Source organism: Harpia harpyja, chromosome 1 (assembly GCF_026419915.1).
Source record: "Harpia harpyja isolate bHarHar1 chromosome 1, bHarHar1 primary haplotype, whole genome shotgun sequence".
Classification (NCBI taxonomy): domain Eukaryota; kingdom Metazoa; phylum Chordata; class Aves; order Accipitriformes; family Accipitridae; genus Harpia; species Harpia harpyja.
The window spans coordinates 66,562,904-66,588,840 of record NC_068940.1 but is presented as its reverse complement, the minus strand read 5'-3'; the positions used below and the strand labels follow the sequence as shown (position 1 = coordinate 66,588,840).

At 39.3% G+C, this 25,937-nt stretch overlaps 1 protein-coding gene across 4 annotated transcripts in view; it reads left to right on the top strand.

Annotated features, from left to right (window-relative positions):
* Positions 1-25,937, top strand: part of LOC128146681 (ubiquitin-conjugating enzyme E2 E2) — a 220,864-nt gene that overhangs the window by 187,140 nt on the left and 7,787 nt on the right. For all 4 annotated transcript variants that reach the window (XM_052798262.1, XM_052798261.1, XM_052798264.1 and 1 more), the window contains exon 5: positions 8,992-9,139. In XM_052798262.1, coding sequence (XP_052654222.1) covers positions 8,992-9,139 — 148 coding nt within the window. The remainder of the gene's footprint in view (positions 1-8,991; positions 9,140-25,937) is intronic.

Sequence of the window (25,937 nt, the reverse complement as noted above, 5' to 3'; positions counted from 1 at the left end):
TATCTTCCTTTCATCCTTAATGGATTCAGACACTTTGCCCCTTGGCTTTAACAAAGGAAAGCTCTCTCTCTCTCTCTTGCTCTTTCTCTTTCTTTGGGGTATTGAATGGGATATATAGCTAGACATAGATAGATGTCTCTTGGCTGGGGGGGGGCTAATCTGTGGGTGCACATGTGTATATATACTTATATGCACACACACACACACATGTATATGACTAGGAGGTATCACATCTTTTAGGCAGCCTGATCTGACAGAAAGAATTTCAGCTCAATTTCTGTCCTCAGTCCACGTAAGAAATTGGTGAGTTACCCAAGTATGCAAACTTTTGATCTGATCCTTTAAAGTTTAGCCATAACAACAAATTAACACTGCATCATTATGTTCACTATCATTATTGAAGGAAGGGGAGTAATTTCATTATCCTGCATACTGTCCCTCCGGGACAGGAAGCCTTGACAAATCAGGAAGCCATACCAGGGTCTTTCATACAGGTGTTTGTAGAAAAATGAATGCTCTCCAGGAGAACTTTCCCCTCAGGAATTGTCACTGCGGTGGTGTCTGCATTTTCATAAAGAATAATCTTTATTAATAACTTCTACTCTCATATTTGACTGCATTCAGTCTATTACAGTGTCAATTCAATTCAGCTGTAGCTGATACAATATGGATATATCTATCATTATCCTAGTACTCTGCTAGCTTTATTTTTGAATTTGAGTGATTTATAAAATCTCTTAATCCCAACTCTACAATTAATCTTGCTAGGGACTTTAATCTCAGCTGACTGAAAAATCGTTCTCAGCATTTGAAAGCTTAGCTGTTTTAAATCAGCTGTTGGACTGCAAGGAGGGTCTTTTTCCTTTGTAAATATAATGCAGTGTCTATAGAATCTGGTCTTAATGGCAATATTAAGCATCTCTCCAATTTTTTATAGGTAATTGTCATATAGCACTAATCTCTATGCACTAAATATCATTATGTGGAAACCTTCTTTTGTGGTAGAAACTTTCTACCTGTTTCATAAGTTCTGCCTCATGTATGAGGGCAGTTCTTTTTGTTCCCGGCTTCGACTCTACTTTTTCATACTTATTTTATATGTGATTGGCTGTTAAGGACACTGTTATCTGCAGTGTAATAGAAAAACAGTGCTTACAAGAGTAGATGAGAAAAAATAAGCATTCCTTGGTATTTCTAACCTAAATTGTTAAAATGAACCTTACAAGGCAGACCCACACTTTAACTTGCATATCTCACTATTAACACAGTTCACATTTGAAGCTCTCAAACTCGGAATAACTTGAAGTACAGCCTATTTGATCATTGCTATTTACCATCTCTGCAACCCTGGTGCAGGTAGGGCTTCAATCTACCTTCTCTTGCCCTCCCCCCCAGATATTGCCGTCGTATGACCAGCCTTCAAATGCGATGGTCTCCTGTCATCCCTTAAGTTCATTTGCCTCGTCATACTTCTCTCGTAGCCTCTGTCACATCACATGAGCTCTCGGTGCTGTGCTGTGCTGTGCTGCGCTGTGCTGCTCACAGCTTTTCTCAGCTGCCTCCTGCCCTCCCCATCCTCCTCCTGACGGTCTGTCTGGTGGTTCCTCACCTGGGGCACTCCCACACCGCTGCCTTCCCCGGACCCTTCACTGTGCCTCCGCACTCCCTCGTTCTTCACCCGGCCTTGCTATTTACGTCTTCTCGCTGAGAGCAGCCCGTGGATCCTTCCATCCGTGACAATAAATGGAGCCGGCAGGCTTTCCCAGCGAGCGAAGACTTTGGGTGGCTGCAGGCAGAAATCAGATGCATGGGAGTCTTTGAGAGGGAGAAATGGACAACCTCCCACCAGCGGACCGGTGTCAGAGCTAGCAGTATCAGCCCGAGTCCCGCTCTCCTCAGAGCGACTCTTCCCAGGCACACGAACCACAGCGTGTGGTTCCCACCTGCAGTGAAACTCTGTTCATTCCATAGGTCCCGTATCTTCAGGCAACACTGAACCTACAGGGCAGCATGCAGCGGTGCAGGGCTCAGGACAGGTCAAACCCAGGCGGCTCCTTTAGAAACTTTAACATCTCTCAAAATGACAGAATCACAGAGACGTAAAGTGGAGGACAGAGATGCAAGCAGGTACATGTCAGGCTGAGGAAAGGATCAATAACTACCTTTTATTGTGAATAAATGCAAAAGTCACTTCTGATGGGAACAATACCGTGTGAATCTCTGAGGTTTCCTTTCAATTCAGTTATCTGATAATTCTTCTAGTAATTGCCAAATTGAATTGCCATTTCTTCTAATGAATAGCCTTCTTTTTCACTCTGTTTTTAATATACTAATTTATATCAGTAGTTTGTATTGATTTATTTAGTCTTGATGAAAATGTCCCTGTCCAACTAAAATCCTCCTGTTTTCCCTCTCCAAAACTTAGGTGGTTCGTAATTTCTTTCTATTTCCTATAAATACCCAGTACACGAAGCTCCTCAAAAGGGCCTGTAGAGGCATCTTGTAGGGAGTATGTTCTGCCTCACAGCAGTGGTTTGCATACTGCCTGTCAAATACATTTTCAAAAGAGGACTTCTGGTGTCTATTGGATGTTTCAGAAACTACGTATTATGCCATATCACACACATTTTACTACTGCATAAAATCCACACGTGATCTAAAAAGACATCATGTATCCATGTTCTTTCTTGTCCTCTTTCACACCCACAGATATATACACAGATGTGAGAGAAAGAATTTTACGTACATTGTTACTATAGAATAAGAGCAGATGAAGTGATTAGGACAGAAAACTACGATTTCGAGGTCAACCTGCCTAGAATTTCTCATGTAGGGAGCAGCTAAATACCCAAAGGCATATTAAAATTGGGCGAGGAAAAAAAAAAAAGCCCAGGTTTCTTAGAAGAAAATTTAGGATGTGGAAGTGCTTGCCTCTGCCTTGATTCCTTCAGCAGAGCCCAGAGCTCCCTTCTTACAGAAGCATGGCAGAGTTAGGAAGAACAGTAAAACGCCAGGTACTGTCTGTCACATGGTGATATACGATTGTTTTCATGTAGAATAAAAACGTTGCTATGTGCTAGGCTTACTCACATTTGGGTGAGAAGAGTTGGATTGCATTAAAGCAAACATGAAGGAGCACTTTGGCAAGCTCAGAGAGGCGTGTGTGTAGGACAATACAGCCTGCATGCTTTCAACTATGAAAGGGAGGATTTATTTTATAAAAATTAAATGGCCAGTAAATCTTAAAAAAATTTCCTCTCTATAAAAGGACTTTATTGCTGACTTTCCATACGGAATTACTAATTGTAAGAAAGATTATGCTGATTAAATTAAAATCATTTTATAAAAACTCATATTGACTTTGTCAGAGAAAGCTTTTGATGCTTTGCATCTTACAATATTGTTTCTATTCTGATCGTCCCTAACCCGAACAGTAATCCATTTCCCTTGTTCTCTCCTGCTCTTCCTTTATTTTCAGAAACCTTTGTACAGTTTAGGATAATTTTTTATTGCCCTCTCAGGTATATCAAAGATTATCAAGGTCCCTTTTTACTTTTTCTGTTATTAAATCTGTGTGCAAAATGAGTTCATTTATATAATGTAGATGTTTAGTATTGCTGTGCTTATTCAATATTTCTTTCCCTGCAACAGTCTGTTCAATGACACGGTGTTAGTAGTTACTCAGCTTCATAATTACCATGAATATAATTAATAATTACTCATATGGCATACTGTTTCATTTTCAGTAATATTAAAGGTTAACTCATGTGGATGCTATTATATCCCTTTTAAATTATTAGCACTTTTGGCTAGCTATGTCTCACGTAGTGCATTTTACCACAGAAACCCAGAGTAGTTTGCATATCAGACTTCTCTGTAAGTCAAGCAGATGACATATATTTTCCTTCAGTAAAATAAACTATAGCTGTTCTTTACTAACTAAAATTAGGTGCGAGCAAGTTTTTTTAAGAACTGGCTGAAGTTCATTTCTTAGCATATATTTAAATCATGCTTTTTAACAATGAGCATCATGTGGTTGGTCATTTATTATGCACTTCATGTGATAATCCACTAAATATCTCAGCAGTTGTTCATGTGCATGCTGCAAATCTGTAGTTACAAACCAGAGATGGACCACCCTGCCTTAGAAAGGCAGCCTCAGTGCTGGGTATAGATAAAATGAAGTGCACTCTGTAACAAATTTAAGGATGCTAATTAATGTAAAAGTTGTTGCATGAACATCGTGTCACTCAGAGCTATAGATATTTTTCATTTAGGTTGTTTTGGAGTATTTTTCTAATATGACTAAAAGAGTCTAGGCCTGATCTTGTTCTTATTATTCTCTCTATTCAAGCAGACAAATCTATTGCTCATAAAGTCTGACAAACTGAGATGGGAACTACTTACTCCCTCCTGAGCAACATGAACATCATCATAAAGGGCGTCATATTTTTTAATATATATATAACCTTTTCTGTATGCAGTACAACTTCTTCCACTTCAGGTAGTGCCACCGCAGTTTTATTAAAACAGAACTCCTGGGGAATATTTGAGGAAGACAGAAGTTTCATCTCAGGTAGGCATGCAGGATTGCACCCTTGTAAGAAATGAAAGAGCTTGAAAGGAACTTCCCAAAACTGCGGGAATGAGAGCCCTGGGATCTCAGCCCTGCTTCCAGTCTTGGCCGAGCAAAAGGGGGTTGGTTTTGTTTATTCTCCTGTTGACTCTGGGAATCTTTCATCTCTCCCCGCACAGTCACCAGGCTTCAGTGGGAGGAATGAGGAACGGGAGGTGAGGGTTTGAACCCAAACAGGCTGAAGAAAGCAATTCCTGAGTGCGCGCTGTAACCCCTTGCGTGCTAATATGCAAAACTGGAGAATCATTTCTTCCTCTTGATAACGTTTTTGGAGAGAATTACGACTGAATTCAGTGGAGTCTGAAAGTGCATGAGATGTGTTTGTGGGACCAGCCCTTTCAGAGCTGTGGTGCCTTTACGTGCCTGTCTCTGAATCTCACAGCAAAGGTTAAGCAAGTCACACACGTGGATGCCAGCGCTGCATTGGCTGCTTGGGTTTAGACCTAACAGAGGAACATTCAGTGTAAAAGAGAGATAGTGAGTGATTTTAGGACTACATCATGCTGGAAAACTGGTCTTCAAAATCACTCTGAGGTCCAGGAGTGATTTATCTTGCCTATAACCAGTTGCCTCCAATCACTCAACTGAAATACATCTTAATTCACTCTTCCCAGGTTTTATAAACAGTCTTTTTTCAGTCCTAAAGCTTATTCAGTTACAGCCAGCCATAGCTTTACGTGTACTTCTTTTCCTTCTAATCATTTTTTCTCCCACTTTTGAATAGATAACCTCATTTTCTTCTTAGAGACCGTATAAAGGGTTTTTTTATTTGTTTAATTCTGTTTTACAGTATTCAGAACGGTTTGGCATTCAGCAGTCGATAAACAGATGAGTTTGTTATTGTTTACTTCCAAAACTGATTGAATATAAATTCCTTATCATTACCTTTCAAAAGCTTTTTTATAGTACTCCTACAGTTTTCAGAAGATAGTCCCATTTTTACCTGTTTCCTGTAATTTGCATTTTTCTGACCTGCACTTTTATTCAACAAAAATGAGATACCCTCTTAAAACTGCAGAATCAAAGAGAGTAAATCCATGGAGGACACTTACCGTTCAAAAAAATGATAAATTACTCCTCTACCATTCAGTTGTCTGAGGATAACTTCTCCTATACACCCACACACTCCCTTGAGCCCCTGCATGGGATTGTTCAGGTATTTTCATTAGGGGATAAATAGAATTAGAGTGCACCATTTATAGGAACGATTTAAGTGGCATCAGAGGTAAAAATATGACCATAATAAAGAAAATGTAGTTCCCCTGGAATGGTATTATCACTTAGTTTCTCTCTACACATATAATAGGAATGACCCTGCATAACTTTAAAATGTGGGTATGGTAAACACAACATCCAGAAAGTTACATGTCAGCATTTCCAGCACTAGCTGCAATTTGAGGCAATACCTGGATGAGGAAAGCAGTATGTCATCCCAGTTGTACTCTGTGCTGCTTTGGGATAAGAACACTGTTACCTGCCACTGTCAGTCCGCAGTTCCCAGCGTATTAAGGCTGTCATTAATACAGCTTCTTTTGAAATTCTGAAAACTTTGATTTTTTTGTCATTAAAATGTGTCAGTGTACTTAAGCAGGCATTTTAAAGTGCACTGGCATGTTTGGCGATAAGTGACATACTTATCAGTGATAAGCAGCAAGCCTTTATCTTGTGAGTGGGCACCTTCTTCAGTGTCAGGGGTTTAAGACGTACTCATAGTGAAAAAATGCTACATTTCAGGTCTAAGAATTTGCTAAAAATAGCCTTCCAACTACAAAGGGGTGTAGTCCCACCTACATTTATCCACCATATAGCCTAAGGTGGCAATGGAGCGTTTAACAGTTTAGGAACACATGAACTACCTCCATTCATCCCAGTGGCTCTCTGAATCCTGTCAAATTCCCAGTGTCCTTGCTTCAATGCTTCAAAAGCAACTGAGGCAGGGGAACATGTGGCAAAGTGTCTGTCCTCTCAGCTGACAGCAAAACAGTTACATGTTAAAATACAGACTCAAATTGATGGCCTTCTCTTAAGCAGGTTACAAGCTCAGACTGACCTGTCTATAAATAATTTAGAGGGTATAATTTAATCTGTGCGATGGATTTCGTGTGTTTCCCCCGCATTCAGTGAGACCGCATGTATCTTATTACTCGGTGTATTCAGATACCACTGAATAAAGTCCTCAAATTTTTCATCATGGAAGCATAGGAAAGCAGCACCTTCGTTCAGGAAAAAGAATTAAGCAAAAACTTTATTCCAACAATGTACTGAGAAGTGAGCATACAGTACTTAAAATTAAGTAGGTGCTAAAGTGTTTGCCTGAGTCATGGGACATCCTGCTAGGAAGCATTCCCTGATTTGCTTATATCTCAAGGGTAAGAGTGCCTGGAGTTAATCTAGCTGGGGACTTAATGAGCACTGACCTACAATTCTCAAGATGCTCCTCCACACCACCTCCCTTTGTGGACACTTCCGACACTTACAGTTTGTGTAAGGTAGTTTACCGCTTTTGTGGATTTGTAACCTTCCTTGTTCAAAATAGCTTCCCTTTGTAGACGAACATTTAATTTTATCACTAAATACTATTTTCTTGATCTTGCAGAACACTTCCTTCACTACAAATGCTGAATGTGCGTGGACTCCTAATGAGTGGAAAAAAATAGATCATCTGGCTATAGTGTTTGGATGAGTTGACCTCATTGTGCCAGAAATATTTTAAATTCTCATAAAAGTTCCGGAAGTGAAGCACTTAGGCTGGAAAACAATAGGCGAAACCACAACTGTAGTGGGGGGGAGAAGGAAAGAACCTACAAATATGTAGGGTATGGAGTGGCAAACAGTTAAATTACCCTATTAATTGGCAATACCTTTAGACATAGATGTGCTTAAAAACTGATGAACTTGCTTTGTTGGGATCTTGATTACAAAACTCACTGGGGCATGACAGTGGGCTCTGAAAGTGCTTTCCCAGATTTATGTGGAAAAGTACTTATGAGAATATTTCTTGTTGAATGTAGTGTTTTAATACCAGAAATCTACTACCTTTTCTTTCCGTTATTTTGTCAAAGCTGCTTGATTTAATTCAAAGGGGCAGAATTTTTCAGTGTGTTAGAGTATGGGGGTTTTTTAATAGAAGTAAACTAGGTACTGTGTTATTTCAATCCCACTGAAAATCACAGAGATTTCTGATACTGAATAAAATCAGACCAGGAGCATGCCCCTCATCAGTTTCCATTACACTCCAGAAGCAGGTTTGTCTGTGTGGTAGAGCAGGGATAGGTGCATAAGCACTCCCAGTTATCAGCACTGTCCAACTCTAGTGAAGAGCACAGCTTTCCTAAATTGGGGGGTGCTTTGCCTGCTGTTGTCTCCTGCCTACTCAGCCCCTCTGTTGACAGGGTTATTGCTGGTGTAGACCACTGAAATCGTGCATCTTAATTTTAGATGTTATGAACAGGTCATTAAAACCATCTGGTTTGACTCGTCATTTGGGTAGAACTGATGGAGAAATTAGTCCTTGATGACCCCCAAGAGATACTTTTTATACTGTCCCTTCCTATCCAGTAGCCCCAGTATTCATTTTGAACTATGATGTGGACTTTCATAGCTGACCGTCTTTTAAAATAAAAGGCCTGTATCTTCAACGTGAAGCAGAAGCATGTCATTCTGGGCTAAAAGAAGTGATCTCCTTCTTGGTTTGTTACATATGGGATCACCTATGAGACAATATAAAATAGATACAGAAATCCTCAAAATCAACTACAAAAACCCAAAAAGTATTTGTAAGCAATTCTACTGATTCAGCTGTGACTTACTTAAATTGTGAAAATAAAAACATCTTATTTGAGCACCCTTTCTCAAAGATATTTCAGTCTACTTTTTCCAGGAGTCACTGATGTGATGCCTCCACATTTTTATTCCAGCCTAATCTATTGGGTCAAATGATGAACTGATGAAGACAGCAGAAGAATCTGTCTTCTGCCTCCCTTCAAAGCGTGAAGTAGCTGTGGGCCTGAGTTATGAATGTTGGCCACATCAGGGGCTGGAATAAGTTTTTTTTGGCCCCATACAAAAATAATGAGATTGATGAGACCAAGGCAAGAGGAAGCTCGGGAAATATGTCCCATTCTCGCCTTGCACAAACCAGTTCCACTGCTAGCCACAAGTAGGAGAGACAGACTTTATTTTCTTTATTTTCTTTTGAATGTCCCTATCTTGCCCAGTCTTTAACTGACAGTAGCAGAGTACTGTCATTTCAACCACTAAAGCAGAATGTTAGTTTGTATAATTTTTTAATTGCTTAATAATCATGTAATTATTGGCTTGAACACCATTGTACTTAGACATGCTGTCTTTTCTAGGTAACATTTCGAACAAGAATCTACCACTGTAATATTAACAGCCAAGGCGTCATCTGCCTGGACATTTTAAAAGACAACTGGAGTCCAGCGTTAACCATTTCGAAAGTTCTCCTCTCCATCTGCTCCCTCCTCACAGACTGCAACCCGGGTAAGACGAATTAAATTTCACGTTTGCATTCATTCGCAGTTCATATTTGGTCAGCTACTAGGATGTGGTCAGTGCACTGTTTTACTGCTACCTACCAAAAAAAGACAAAAATGTAGATTTGAAATGCCATTCATTTAAATTAAGACATAGTATAGAAAGAAAGCTCAAGTGCATTTTTAGTACCTGAGAATAAAAATCTTCTAATTCAGAAAGTTGAATCAGTAGAAAATACCTTGTAGTAGGCACTAATTTGAGTATTACAACCAGGATATTAGTACCAAGAAATATTAATGAATTAATAAATATTGAAAAGGAAAGCTTTCATTTAAATATGCTGATAATATGGTCTCTGAAAAGAATATTAATAGTGCTGACAATGATAGATGTCTAACACAGACTCTACAAATAATGAAAATTAATTTAAATGAGGTTTATTCAATATCCTGGACAGCCAGTATGAGTATTCAAAGCAAGCTGTCATTCTTATTAACTAGCATAGCACTTAACCTCTTCCCTCAGCTCTTTTAGATTTGTTTTCTGCTATTGACCACTAGATCTGTAATTTCCACTTTCTCTTACCCTATTTACCAATGAATGATTCTCACTGTAGCCTTGGAAAATGGTAGAATATAGAAATTACTGAAGAATCATTAAGAAAAATTAAGTGATCTGTTTACATGTCGTGAGGGTTGTTGCTGGTTTGTTTTTTATTGCACAATTCAATATCTTTTTAATTTGCCATCTAGTTCTTAAACCTTTAGGTTTCCTGTTTTTAAATTTTTCTCCGCAACCAAAGGGCTAAAAATTGCTTTGCAAAGGGCAGAATGTGAGATTCTTGTGTAATCGGGGGCTGAATCAAAAGCTGTAACAGAAGATTGAATTATTTCAAAGCTCAAAATAAGGTGAAAGTGGGCAAAAATGCAATTGACTGCTTTTATTTTCATGTGGGTTTGTTACTGTATATAGCGTTAAAACCCATGATGTTCCTTCCATCTAAGAGCTGGAGCGGTAGAGGAGCCCTGTGTTACCATTTCAGGCACATTTACTTCAGGTGTGTTGGATGCTCTCTGCTTATGTCTCGGAAAGATTGATTTCTGGTAGTGTCTACCCCAAAATATGCAGAGGTGCCTGTAGGAAGTCAGGCGGATTGATGACAGAAGTGTAAAGAAAAGCAAATTAATATTTGCTCATGTGTCTTAGAGACCAGGTAAAGAGCTAGAGACACTGCAAAGCTGTGTTGGGATTGAGAAATGGGCAATAAGTATGTGCTCACTCGTGGTCACCTCTCTTTGGAGGGATACAGTCAACTTGAAAGCTGGCTACTTTCCAGTAGTGATTTGAAATTTAGAAATTTACTACCTCTGCCCTCTTGATCTTCTTCTTTCCCTTAGACTATTTTACAGATGCTGTCAAGCAGCAGTTTTAGCTGACCAAGTGTGTAAGAGGAACCCTGAAAACAGTTACCCATAATATATTATCATATGCAACAAGTTATACTAAAAATGGGAGGTTATTCTTCTCTTCAGTTTCTTTCAGTAGCTGTGAGCATTCCCATGACCATAGTAAATAAAACAATTTTATGAAATTTCATTTTCAAACGTTCTCTTTAATTACAGAGTAGTTTTGGATTTTGTTACTGCTTCGTGTTAAAATCTTTCTATAATTTTTGGAGGAATGAATGCAATTTCTTGATTTGAATTGTGATTTGAATTGTGAATTCCCCTCTTACGAGGAGCTGATGGCAGGTAGCTGTGAACTGCTGAGTCATTTTTTACTTCCTTTGAGATTGCCTGTTTTGTGTTAGATACTTTTCTTATTAAAAAGTGAACTTTGAATGTTAGTGATGTACAACAGAAGGCCTGTAAAAACTTACAATTTCTTACTTTTCAGCATATTGCCTAATACGCTACAGCTTGTTCTGGTTGTACTGCCTGTCCCATTATTTTTTTATGACATTTTATCATTAACAAATGATTGGTTCCTTGCCATTCAGATTGAACATGATGGATAGATAGGTAGATAGATAGATAAATAGAGATATACATCACATATATATATATATATATCACTGAGATACCTATCGCTGAAATATATCACATATATATCTACGTATATGGATACAGAAACATGCATACATGTATTTTCCTCTCTGTCAGCTGGGAGTAGTTTTCTAATCCCTCGATCCTCTCTTCATCTAACTAGTCTGCCCCTTTCTAAAGGCAGAAACCCAACAGGGGTCTCGATTTGATAAGCAACTTTGAACTCTTTGTTCACCATTCATCAGCCAGAAGCAGATCAGGTCAAATGGAAAGGCAACACTGAATCTCCCACAAACATAAACAGTCGGGATGGGCGAGTTTTCCACCCCCAGCCTCTCTGAAGGGAAAAATCAAGTATGAGTTACCCCCTAGTCTTACATTTATGCAAATCTTCATTAGAACAACAAATAGAAGTAAGAATGGCAGCTAATTAACCCTCAGTCATACACAGTGATTAAACGGAGCTGGAGCACAGCTGCAGCTTCATTGGCAAGCGCTGCTATTCTTCTCCAGCAGGCTGAGCAAATGAAAAGAGGTATTTCTCCTGCCGCTCCTGTCATTCACACAGTAATCTACAAAAGCCACGGAGAGAGTCTCTTTCCTCCCCGGTTATACATCACCGCCCTTTGTTCCCTATCACTCCAGGCAGGAGTGAGTTTGTCCTTTTTAAGCAACTAATACAATCCTTTACTCATAAGCTGTCTCAGACCCTTCAGTCCTGATTATTATTAATTGTCTCTATTTTGCTTGGCAGTATCAGCCAGTAAACTGTGTTAATGAAATGTCTGAATTTTGTAACAGCTGGCTGACTTTTTCATGGGGGGAAGGGGTGCCGTAGGATTTGTGTATGAGTAAACATGTGTGAATTATCTGGGAGTGCGAGAGAGCCAACTGGAATGGTATCAGAGAGACGGGAGAGATGATGGGATACACTAGCATTCAATCCGGGGTTTCGTATTTTTCTTTAAGGTGGCACTCCGGGGCACAGCACGCATCTCTTTCTAAAAGCAGGGCCCCAATCCTGTAAATATTTTGGCACGTGCATGAGCAGCCCTGTGAAACCTGATAGATACATTCATCTGCATGAAACCGAGTATGTGAGTAAGTGCTCATAGGCTCTGTGCTCAAGCACTGAAAATATTTACTTCCAGTGCTAGCTTCTAGGGCTTGCCTATGTGGGTAGTTATTCCAGAGTAACTCCATATGTGGACACTCCCCTCTTTGAAAATGTATTAAGTCAAGTCACGAAAAACTGTCTTACTTGGAGTAAAAGTCAACTGTACTTTAAGTATTCAAGCAGAGCCCAGGGAGTGTAAATTCCCACACTGCCTTAATCTAAAGGAGCTTTCAAGTGTGGATGGCCCCTAAGGTTTTGTATTTTCACTGAGCTTGAAGTACAAAACCAAATTAATTATTTTTATATGTAGAGAGCTGATGATGCTGATCTGGGTTAAAATGCTTACTGTTCTCAGTCGGTCATTGCCACCCCAGCCCTGCCAAGGGTTCTTGAGCCCCAGGAAAATTCTCATTTGCAAATGCTTCAGAGAAAATAAATTGAAACACCGATGAGACTGCACTGCAACTTTTTTCTTCATGTGGCCTCCTTCTTCACACGTTCAAAGTCTGAACTTGGCTGGCCTCATTATCCCCAATGTCTGAACAGTCTAACATCAAATCGTGTCTGCTTAATAACACGCGGCTAAGCCTTGATTAGGACATCAGAACAAAGCCTGCTACGTCTCCCTCACACCAGCCTCTTCCCTTTTGGTGTTATCCTGCGCCTCTAGCTCCTTAATGTTTTTCCCACACACAAGTTCCGCAGTCAGTGGGGATTTTATCCCTCAATTGACGTTCCCAAACCGAATGCTTCGGTGATGCTCCTGGCCTTCTCCTGCGTGCGGCAGGCTGTGCCCGGCTGCCAGCTCCTGCGATGGGGATGCGCACGGTGGTGCAGACAGAGGGTAAGAGGGACAGCCTGAGTTGGGGAGCTGCCACGGCATTGCTTTCCAACAAATGTGCCCGGTTGGGCTGAATGCTTGGCGGGCAGCTGTAACCAAAGTAACTGCTGAGGGGCTCTACAGAGCCTCACTTGCTTTGCTCTTTAGAAACCTCTGCCTGATTGCTAGCCTGAACTGACTTGCGGGAATTTTACACCCACTTGTTTTTAAGCAACTCTTATCCTATCACTTGAGTGACTGTTTTCCTGTTTTTCATTCCCAATGTATTAATGAAGAACCATCCTCTTCCCTCCTGGTCTTTATTTGCTGCACACTAACCGGATCCATGGCTACTGGCCTCCTTCTGTAAGAGAGGTTTTCCGTTCCCCTGCTTGTCCTCGCAGCCTTCTCATGCCCCAGCATCACACTGCAGTCATCCTTCCTGAACGTGGCTGACTCGTGTGGAGTTCATCAGGGCATGAGGTACAGCTAGACAGGCTAACCCGCTCATCATCACTGTCATAATTCATCACCGAAATATTTACTGCTCCCTGTTGGATGTCCCTATCTCACTGGCAGCCCCACCAAAGGTTATTTCTTTCTTAGTCCTGTCATTTTCACTCTTTGTCTGCTTTACAACCCAATCTAGTGAAATGATGGGAAAAGGAAAAAAAGGAAGAGTGAAAGAAAGAAAAAGCTTTTTTTTTTTTTTTTTTTTAGAAAAGGGCATTAACCTCTGGCAAAGGAAATGCACAAATAACTGACAGCAGTACGCACTTCACCTGGGTCAGCACTAGCCAGGTTAGTTGGTCTGACTCTGCTCTCAGACACTTCAGTGGCATGTTGTATCAGCAGCGTAAAGCTGCTTGTCTGTTGTTGTCCTTTAAACCCACCAGGAAGTGTGAGACGGTTTGTTCAGTGTTACAGGTAAAGTTTGCTGTGAACGTAGTTTGAGATTGAAGTCTACGTGTTCTCACAGTAAATATAAGAGACGTGTCCTCACAGTAAATATAAGAGTAAATGAGTTGGACAGAGACTGCTACAGTTGCTCAGCATGTCTGAAAAGTAGACTGCTTATGTTAAAAAACTTTGCAACGCATATTGTGGTTTTCAAATATAATGTACCTCGGTTAGAAGTATATGTGCTGCTGTTTCACAAGTACTGCCATGAATCATGTATTTACTAGATGGTTTCATACTTTGTTAACCCACATTAAGTAACGTGGCTCTGCATTTTAATGACTTACATTCATCTAAGCATAGATAAACAAAGTCAAACAAGATCCTAAGATTATGGGGATCTTTACTTGTCTCACTAAGGGACATGAGACATGCTTTCAGGCTTTCTTTATATGAGTCATTCTTATGTTTTGCCTTTATCTTCCCCAGAAACTTCATTGTTTTCATCACAGAGTAGGTATAACTGGCAATTTTGGATAGCATACTATTGTTGTTTTTCTATTGCAATTACAAGTTATCCATGTGGTTTAGCATGATTTAGGTTTGCCTAAATTTTCTGCCAAAAAAGTATTAACACACTTACCTGCATGAGGGTGCTGGTATTTAGGAAACTTTAGAGATGGGATGCAGTTATTACACTATTTTTTTTTCCTTTTTCTTTTTTTTTTTTTTTATTTTGTCCTTGTTATTTTCCTAAAGGTTTGTAAGGTTCTGTACTCTTACTGTTGAGAGTATAAAATCCCAGTTCTGTCATCCTTTGCAGAAAAGGATTCAATAGTGTAATTTAATGCGTATCTTTGATCCTCAGTGGGATCTGAAACAGCACTTTGGAGAGTGACTTTTCAACATAAGCATAAAAGCTCTAAAAGCCTGAACGGTATTTGCCCTGCTACAAAGCTGCTAGAATTGCTGCTGTCTGTTTCCAGGACCTTTGCAAAACAGTGGTAGGTGGGGAGACTTAAGTCAGACAACACGCGAGGGGAAGAACTGAATTAGCGTGCTGTCTCGATTTCTCAGCCCGTTTCCCTTTCAGCCAGCAGTATACATTTTTGGAGGGAAGCTGGTGTCCTGCTGCAATGCCACTGCCCCATCCCTTGGCAGGTTTGCCTTCAGCAGCCTTCCCCGACGCTCGGGGTTGGAATCGCTCCGGCTGGGGTGCGTACCCACATGCTTAGCAGGAGGCCCCAGGGTATGGGCACAAGGGCAACATGGATAGATCTGGTGTTTAGAAAGTTTTGAGCGCCTCCACATTTTGAATTTGTGTTAGTATTTGGGAAATTTAAGCTTCATCCAAATGCTTGTTTGTAGCAATTCCTTAATCTCTGCCAATTTGCGTAAGGTATTGACAGGTAAATCTAGATCAGCCAGTTAAGGAAGTCCCTTGCCATGTTGCCAGGAGCTCCTGCCCCCTGCAAAGCCCATGGAATTGTCTTCTGCACACCCCAGACAAAGGGAAGTAGGTTCCCTTGAACCCTCTCGGGAAAACCCATCTCCCACTGGGAGTTGGAGCAAAGCTGCCAGCCTTCAATGTGATGCCCACCGACACTCTCCATTCTCCTGACTCTGCTTTGGACTGATCATCTCTGGTACAGGGGCGTTAACATTCCAAATTGCCATGGCCACTTGCAAAGCGAGCATGTGTCGACACATTAGGTTCCACAGGAATAGCTCTGTTTTTTCAGCCGATAAGGTCCAGCCATACCAGCATGCATTTTAATACACTAATAGATGTCCACTGTATCAATGAAAAAGATCTATTTTCAGAATTACTGAGAGATTTGAAAGCACTAGCCTGTCCAAAAAAAAAAGTTTAAAAATAAATCTAAGGCAGCTTAATAAAGGAAAATGTAATATAGCTGTAAAAATAAAATCTGTTCCATGCTGGAGCGTTTGGCTCCAAGTGAGGATTTGGCTGACTTGTGGTCACAGCTCTGCTGTTTGGCTTCCATGTTCAAATTTTAAAATAGCTACCCAGCCCTGGGTAATGAAGAACAGGTCCGTGCCCCTCGCCACTCAGCAGACTGGATGTATCTTTTTTTCTCTCTGTTCTTCTATACATCTCGATCTAACAGGAAGCGTGTATGATGTTTCTCCTCATCTGGTGCTTCTCCATAGCAGGGGCTGCTTTCTGTCAGTGCCAGTTCACGTCAGATGTTCCTTCTGCAATTTTTTAGACTTCCCAATTATCATTCCTTCTTTTCCCCTCACCCCTGGTTGTGAAGTGAATTTAGAACCTCTGGATGACAGTAAGTTCAAGGGATGAGCCACTTCTTATTTTCCTCATTCTTGTAATTTTTTTTTATTTAAAGCCATAATCTGCACGTTTTGCTACTATCAGAAACTTTGCTTCAGAATCCAATCTGATTTTTTTCTTTCTCATTTAGGAGCTCAACAGCTTTGTTCAGTTTATCAAAAAGGACTCCTAGTCTTTCCTGTGCCCAAATGTATTCTGTGCTGGTTTGTAATGAAATTTTGTTTCCTTTTAGAACGTTTTTGTCAAGACATATAGAAGACAGGAAAATCATAAATACTCCTTCTGTAATAAGCCAGAACATATTTGAGTAGATTTGTCAAATGTGATGAATATTCTGGAAAATGAATGAAATACATAGAAATTGGCAAAATTATGTTTAATTTGTCCAATTTTATGAGGCTGGCTAACCCCTGCTGTTTTGATTCTTCTCTGGCACCCACAGGCCACCAGGTGCAACGTCACAGCACAGTGCTATCAGACATACAACAAAATAATCTCTTTTTGCCATATATCCTTTTTATAAGCAGCAGAGGGTCGTGTAAACAATGAAATTGCTCTGTTGTCTGAGATTATTTATATTCTTTAGCTTGGAGCTGTTTTTTCCCTTTTCTTCAGAGTTTATGTACTGTGCTCTGTCAGGAAACGGGCAGGTTTCTGGGCTGTTTCAGCACAATGGAAAATGCTCTCTTTGTATCTGGAGCAGGAAAATACTCTATGCCGTGTCACTCAAGCATGGCAGCAAGTAAAAGATGGTAAAAAAAGTTAGAGTGGCGAGGAATCAATTCATGTAGTAATGTTTTTTTGGTTTGTTCTAAGTTGCAACATAACCTTTCTGGCCCTTTTTAAATCTCTGCCTTGGGTTGTCTCCAAATGAAATGAGCTCACTCCGCAGGCTTTTGCTTAGCAAATACAAAATATAGTGTGTGCTTGCTCTGCTGTCTTGGTGCTGCTAGACTGGGAGCAGAGTGGATGGATGTTTTACATGAAGGCCATCTTAAGAAGTTGTCCTAAAGGAGCATGAAAGGAAAATGCAGCATAAAACTGATGGGTTTTGTTCTGTTCTCAGTGAGTGCAGAACAACAGCGTCAAAGGTGGGATTGCTTTGGGAAAAAACCATCACCATCAACTTCATTCACATGAGCAAAATGACCCCATTAGTTGCAACAAAGTTCTTTTTGCCAGAAAGTACCTATTTATCTTTACTCTTACGTTCCCCTGCCAATTTTGCAGAACCTGCTATATATTTATTGAAGTAATAGGTACATATTCAGACTGATCGTATCATATATTCTAGAGCTGATGTTTACAAATTATTGATAGTCTATCAGTGGTTTCTCTTTCCATTCCTTTTGAAAGATAGTGTACTATACTATCTATACTACAGTTTCTCGAGTTTCTCATATTCTGAGCTGGGCACACAGTACCAATACATTAAAGGCATTTAGGCACCTAAAGATGCCGGCAGCCAGCCAGCAGGGTTTTCAGTACTTCCCGTGGGATTTAGGCATCCAAAGTCCTGCTAGGAGTCTCTCTGCACTGCCAGCAAGAGACTTTCTATACATCTGGTCTTCAAATATTTGCAGACACATACACCTATATGTCTTAAACTCTGTGGATGTGATCTATAAACATGAAATTAAACATATGTAAATGCAAGCAATGCAGCAGCACATTATGAAAATGATGCATAGATAAGCATCGAAAGAGAATTAATTTGCTTTGCCATAAAGAGCTGATGAAAATGTTACAAGATTTTGTTCTTATCAACTGAGTAAGTCCCCTCAACATGAACCCATGACTGTGGGGATTATTATAACAGCAGGAAAAACATTTGTGAACTGTCATCCCTTTAGTAGTTCTCAGGAAAATATGTCTTGGAATATCTCCTAATTATGTGTGCAGGGGGAAGAGGCTTGGATCGGGATTACTATTTATGTTGGCCTAATTCTTTGCTCTTTTCAGTTGCACACTGACAACACCTTATGGGTAGAAGAGCGTTGTTCGTGAGCATAGAGGCATTTCATGTGTTTAGATTTAGGCTATTCAGAGCTCACAAGATATCATTAAAAAGATAACACAACTATAGAAGTAAGGTTGTTTAGAAATATTTAGTTTTAAAACCCCCATTATGGTTTCAGAAGTATACAGTCTGAGTAATTTTTTCTCTGAAAAGTGTCTGGAGTTATTTACATAAGAATATTAGTGGGTTTATGTAATTTAGAAAGTGAATGGTATAGATTAGTTTTTAAAAATAAAATGTGCAATCTGGATTTTGTGGTATCCAAGGCATAAAGCAGTCACTAGCTATAGCTTCAGATACCAGTCACACACACACTTACCCTATTCTTTTTTTATCTGATGTATCTGTAACTCTACAAAGAATAATCACTAGGAGTATAGTCATTCTCTAGCAGAAAACCAGTAGAACTCGGTTCAGTCAGGTACGTTGTCTGTAACTACTCATTGCTCAGTGGTTCAGTGAAGAGTGTAAAATTCCCTCAAAGCACTTTACTCATACAGTAGTATACTGGAGAGGAAATTCCCTCCTAACCACAGCTAACAATCAGATTATATGTTGAAGCATGAGCAGTAATAGCCTTTGCAATGGTAACTTAGGTGGTGCCATGAGTAGTGTGTTTTCTAATTCTCTTTTAATTTTCCTAAATCGCCTTCTAATATTCCTACACTATGTTCTTGGATGTGTTTAACTATTTGGAGTATGAAGCGTCTACTTCCTTTTAATTTTTGCTAAATATGTTCGGGTTTTGTTTGTGTACTTTTCTTACTATGGAAAAGATAAGCAAGACCACTTTTTTTAATAATCTTCTTTACAAAATTACCTGTCACATCTTATTTTGTCTTTTTTTCTAGAAGAAATAAGCTTAGATTTCAACCATTCCCTAAATGGGAAAGGTTTGATCGTGCCGCTAATGATTTCTTGTCCTTTTCAATAAGTTTTCTACTTCTATTTTGTTTTTATTTAAGACAAGGTGAGAAAAATTGAACTTCAGACATAATAATACCCAACCATCAGTTTATTAAATGTATCTGATTAAATCAGAGATTGACTAAAATCCAAATCAGTAAAGAGGCTTTGTACATCTGTGTCAAGAAATAAATGTAAAGGGTTGTAATTGGCACTCATGAGAGAAAAGAGCCTTGTCACTACCCTCAACTGTTCCTAATTTGTATTATTCCTCAAAAGGGGCTTCCAGAACATACAAAATTCAGTCTTATCACAAAATGGAAGTAAAGCTGGAAGAAAATACACCTGGCATTTTGATTTTTTTTTTTTTTACATGAAGCTTGTAAAAGCTATATGATAAATATACATACAGAGGTTTTAAAAGTTTGTGCATTTCTGCTCAAGAAACACAGGGTTTCTATGAGCTATACCTTACCCATCATTAAATCAAAAGTGTTTAAGAAAATGCATGAGTGATGGATTCTGCAAATGCAAAAGGTTACAATTCATTTTCCTTCCAATAAACTTGTGTAATTTAAAATAGTACCAGCGGAGGTTTCCTATGCCCATTACCTCAGAGAGAAGACGGGTAATTTAGTGCATGCACATAATAAATCTTTGTGTGAACCAAGACTAAAATAAGCCATCAATGTTAAATGTTTAACAATGTGAAGTATTTAAATAAAGCTGTTAGTTATTTCTCATGTATAAAATACGAATCCTAGCTTAATTTGAATTAATTCCAAGATACAAAGTAAACTGCCTTTTACCTTCAAAATATACTCCAATCATTTACAGTCATTACATGTATTTTCTTTGGTTTATGCAGGTTTTCTCTAGCCAATACAGACATGTCCTTAATTACATTAGAATCTTTTGAATGAAGTAGATACAACACTTCTGGATTCTAGTGGATATATTTTCTCACTAATAGAACTGTATATATTTAAGGGAAAAATAATTAAAACTAGAAAATCAATAAATTTAGACATCACATTTTACCTGTATTCCTACACTTAGTTCTCTAATCTCATGATAATTTAATCTAATACTCATTATTCCCAGTTAGTACAAATAGCTCAAATCTAAGATGGAATAAACTGGCATCAGTCCTGCTCAATTTTTGTACCCCAGATTTTTCATTTAGACTTTGTTCCATTTTACTAAGTGGGGTTTGGGGAGTTGTTTTTTTTTCCTGTGTACCTTTTATAACATGAAGGCAAGGACAGATTTTTCAAATTTCTTGCCATATGTTTCTAACTGCCTATCAGGACACTGATTAGCACAACTATTTTTAAGGCTGCTTCTTCCTGTTCTTAAAATACAATTATTCTTGTTTCACTGTAGAAATCGCACTGCCCCACATTCTTTAAGCTCCTGAAAAGAAGCCTGCTACATTTGGTTCTCTAGCAGATTCACAAGAATGTAGAGTCAGTCCTGAAAAGCAAAATTTATAATCCTGGATATAAGTATGTTAGCTATTAAATCATTTAGTCTCTCACTTTCTCGAGTAAGATTTCAGAAGTTAGTATTCCTGAGTTGTTAAGATTCTACCTTCAGAGATGATCTGCACTACTGCAAGACATGTCTCTCTTATTTTGCATGGCTAATTTTCTACATTATTCAGCAGGGGAGGCGGAAACGGTTGTTTGTTTTTTACAGTTTTGCAGATCCGTCAAAGGCAACAAATAAAACAAATTATATGCAGTGTGTGTTTCAGATTCCCTATTTTCACAGCAAATTAAGTTCAGGTGCATTAACTGGAGTAGCAGACAGTTACTTAAATAGCAAAATGTGTGGTGTAATTGTCCCAAATTTGAGGATGGGCTGTACTGTAAGATTTCACATTCATATGGGATACAGAAATAGAGCTCTGATTAGTAAATTGTTTGTAGAATTTTCCATCTGTACAAGGCTTAGAAAAAGGCCCTTCTATGGAGTGAAGCATTTGCAACTTTAAGATGAATTAGATTTTGGAAAATTCTCAAGGGCTGGAATCCTCATTGCTTGGGTCTTTATAATACCAATTAGATAAAGCGGCATGAAAGTAGAAGTTACAGTAAGACACAATATTATACTGGCAGAAGGAATGCCTTCATGACCTTCCACATCTTTTCCATCTTTACCTTGTATAGCTTTTTTCTACGGCTCAGTATTAGGACTTTTTATGCCAACACCTGAAATCATTTTGCAAAGTGATTATCATTTAGTCAGGCATGACAATGGAGTCAATGTGACCCCTCACGCAGGAAAGATAGGATTTCCAAATAAAGTTATTTTACCTGTTAATAAATACGAAATTATCACTGTAAGTATCATAAATGCAATCTTTATTCAACATTACCATGTAACTTCATTGCAACTAATCCAGGAGCTAAAGCTGCCTACATGATGAATGCTAATTATTTACTTTAACCTGTTTTTCCTTCTAGTCCTATTAGAACCTGTTCGTAATTAAGCCTAATTATATTCATGTTCTGAAGTTAATTTAGAAGTGGATAGTCCATGTGGTTACTAAAATGACATTATTTTCTTACTCACCCACTGATTCCTCCGTCATTGCCAGAGCTTGCACCACCCTGCTCCCTTCATATGATATCCCATGTCACCTCAGTGATCAGCCTCCAGAAATATTGCTGTAACTGGCCTGTACCAATCTTCAGGGCAGGATGGCACTCTGGTTTTCATACTTTCTTGAGCCACAGTGTGTTGGTACAAGCATCTTCATTGGATGCCTCTTTTGGTAGGGCAGTATTGCTGCAAATTCTGCAGCACTCAAGGGATCAGAGTTCACCATGCTGGACTTTCAGAAACCTGTCAAGTGTACATGTCAGAAGTGAGACTGACTTCAGAGGTCCCTGCCCCATACTCTGCTGAGATGGCACCTATTTCCTACATTTATAGCACCAGAACATTTTGGGACGCCTCCTCCAGGATAGTATGGACCGCAGATGCAGGTGGCAATGTGAGGCACAGTCCTAACATGCGATCACACAACCTGGCTCAAATGATCCATGCCTGCAGCCCGGAAAAGGCCCAAGAAGCCAGCCCCATCAAGGAGAGCATCTGGGCCCTACCAACAAAAATCCTGAACAAATTTGTTTCCAGGCATTTTCCTTCCACAGCCTCTTGATGCAGATATAAACTTAGACACGTCTGAGCCAGATACAGCCTGTGACTTCCTTCCACGTGTTCCCTGGGAGAAAGGGAAGTACAGAGAGGCAATGGAGAGGCCTGACTATTTTTTTGTGTTATTATTGGGTAACAGCAAGAGGTGTGTTAATGCGAGGCACAGCTAAGTCCCTATTCCTGTTTCAGGCCCTGGCCTATGAAAAAGAGTCCTGTTGGCCTTTAGTAGGGATAAAATTCATCACCAGCCCCCCCTTTGGTAAATAAAAGCCTCTTGTATTCTTTTGACATTTTGTATGGGATTCCTAATAACAGTTTTGGATTTAAATGTGTCAAATTGATAATGAGATTTAATAGGACGAGAAGGAGAAAATCAGATTAAACCAAAATAAGCAGCATTCATAAGATACGTAGGCTTTTCTAGTTACTCCAAGGATTAATTGCAATAAAGGAACAAAGGGATAGATTCAAGAGCAGGATTCAGATGACTCCTGCATCTGACCTAAAATGATCCTGATGTGTATAAGTTGAAGATTTTGGTATTGCTTACATTCAAACCCTTCTACTAAAAGTGAAGATGCCTTTGGGACTCGTTTTCCTCTGTGTCTAAATGCCACCAAAGATCAGACCATGCAGTAACACTTGCTCCCCTCCCAGTCCCCCAGGAATCCACATGCTAAGTGGATCCTATCGGACCTCCTGGTTTTCTTGCAGAGTAATCTACCTTTGGTACATGTGATTATAGGATGTCTAGCACTGCACAAAACATGGTCACAGGGAATGCCTTTACACCCAGTTCCTTTGGGATTAAACTGTTTGTTCGGGATGTGTAAGAGCCATAGGTCACTCCTTTGCCTGGAGATGGTGATTAGTGGGAAGTGAGAAGAAACAAATCCAGAAGAAAACTGGTTATTTTTTCTTTCAGTGAAAGAAATGCTAAACACACTGGAATTCCTATAGAATAGCTATTCTTCCCTTAGTAAATCTTCAGACGAAAAAAAAGCATCCAGTGTTATTCTGAAAATACATTTATGACCCTGTGGATACATGCCAGTTACATTATGGATCTCAGCATTTTGGTTGCTTGACAGCATTTTGAGATCTGAGTGCTGTGATTTCCTTATTATCCACTCACAGTCATCTCCCACAAGGTAAATGCATATTGCATATTGCTGTAACTTTTTCTGCAAATGTTATCAAGCCACGTGCCATGTAATATCTTTCATATTGAGTCCTTATTTACTAACACCTTTTTATTAATTTTTTTCTAGTAACAATGACTGTTTCTCCGCTGAGTTCATTATTATGACCAGATACATTGCTAATGTATCTGTGCTTTTAATTTTGAGACGCATCCAAGCATCAAAGTGAAGTGTGTTATTTCAGAACTTTAATTGTTCCAGCATGCTGGCACTTCTAATAGGTGCACGTTCTTCCTTAATTAAAGACAACTCTTCAAGATCAGTACACTGTGCCTCGTTGATCCATGATTGCTTCAGCTAACTCCCAGTCAGCCAGTGAAGTTTATAGAAATCCTGCTAAAAACTGAAGACTGAAAAAACCCTTACTCTTTAAACAAGAATGATTTCCCTTGGCACGATACAGAGATGAATCACTGCCAACGCTTTCCTTTAAGAGCCCTGTTAATAAAATTGGGCCAGATCATACTCCTTATTTCTGAAACATCTTTTTCTTAGGCAGCCTCATATTTCACACAGGTCTGTGGTAGGTAGCCTGACAGCAATCAAATGCAAGTCCAGACAGAGGAATGAATTTCTCCTTCTATGTATCTAGAATGGGTATTTTAGTAAATGGATGTGTTCTAAACTGGATTTGCAGAGCTCTTTTATTTTTGAAGATAGGTAACATTTTTCTCCAAACAACAGTTTGGACATTGGAATCAAGTCAAACATGCCTTAATATTTGTGTAACTTCAGTCATTGTACAAACTAACAGAAGTCAAAGGTGTTTCTGACAATTCTACAGAGCTCAAAATTTAGAGTCAAGTAATGGATATCAGTGTCTTTACGATACACGTCTACACAGCCGCATTTACCACAGTATCCAGATACCTCGCAATTTTTAGCATATTTGTTCTCAGAATATCCTGGGTGATAGAGAAGCATTAGTCCAGTTTTACAGATGGGAAACTAAGGCATCACTGTAAGACCACTTCACTTTCTTGGAGTCATCATGACTACTTGCAAACCATGAAGACCAAGAAGTCTTCATGCTCTAGAGTTTCATCTCTTGCAAACAGTATGACATGACCACTTCACTGCTTACTTGCCCAGATGTGCACCCTGGCTACACCTTGGCTATACAACAGAACGAAACCTCAGGGTCTTCCATGCTTTATCTCACCCTCCCTTTCTCCTCCTGCACCTGCTCAGATTTCTCCCAGGAAGAAGACTTCAGGTGTATAGCTAGAGAGGTAGCAAAAGACTGGATGACTGAGTGACCAGGACTGTGGGATGTACTGGTGAACACAGCTTCGTAGGAAGCCTGGTGCAAAACTTTAAGTCCTTTAGCCCTGCGTTAGCACAGTGATCACTAGGTTAAGTCAGCTTTCCTATGTAGGGACAAAAACTTTTGGCAAACTTAGGCTTTAAAGTTACACAGTCTCTAAGCTACAGTGTATAGCACAGTTTTCACTTAGTTCTCTAAATGCAGAGGTGGTTAGTGTAAACATTCAGATCGGTTTCCAAAGATTGTGTCTCAAGTTCCTATGCATCTGCCCTGTATTTACTTATTTCCCATATTATACCTGGAAAGACAATCCTGGGTTTTATCTGAAACTGGGAAGTGTCATAACAAAGTCAGCCTTTGTTTCTTCTGAATCCAACACACTGGATCCCCTTGTATATAAGAATGCTATGTCAAGGGATATCTTACTGCGTCTCTTCTTACTTCCCTTTGGTGGGAACAACCCTTGAAGGTCATATGGTTGTCCAATTTGTCAAAGCCATGTCAACCATAGTAGCCAGCCTAATGAGGTACATGAGCTCTAAGGCAATTTCAGCAGGAATATTTTGAGGTTTTAGCACACTGACGTAGCCTATATATATTAGAATTTTTTCTATTGAGTGTTCAGATGTCACCAACCAAATCTGCAAAACTAGTTCCTGAAATGAGAAGCAGACTTCATTATACTCCATATCATATGAATTCTGCTGTAAACTGTAATTGCTAAAATTGATATTAGCTTCACTGACTTTTTTCCTAGTAGACATTAGACCTTTCTAGAATTTGTTCCTTTCTCCTCTAATAATTACCTTTTTTCTTTACTGAAACAATTAATTTTATTAGTTCTCTTTTTTTTATACAGTGTTTATTGATCACTTTATCATTCATCCATACAGTTTTCAAGGAGCCTTGTAGATGGTTAAATACATTCTATATGGATAGTTGGAACTGTGATTTTATGAAAGTCAGAAATAAATTGTAGTTCAGCTTGTAGGGTGTGTAAAACAATTCAGAGCCCTGCTACGGCCCTTTGTTCTGACTTGAATCA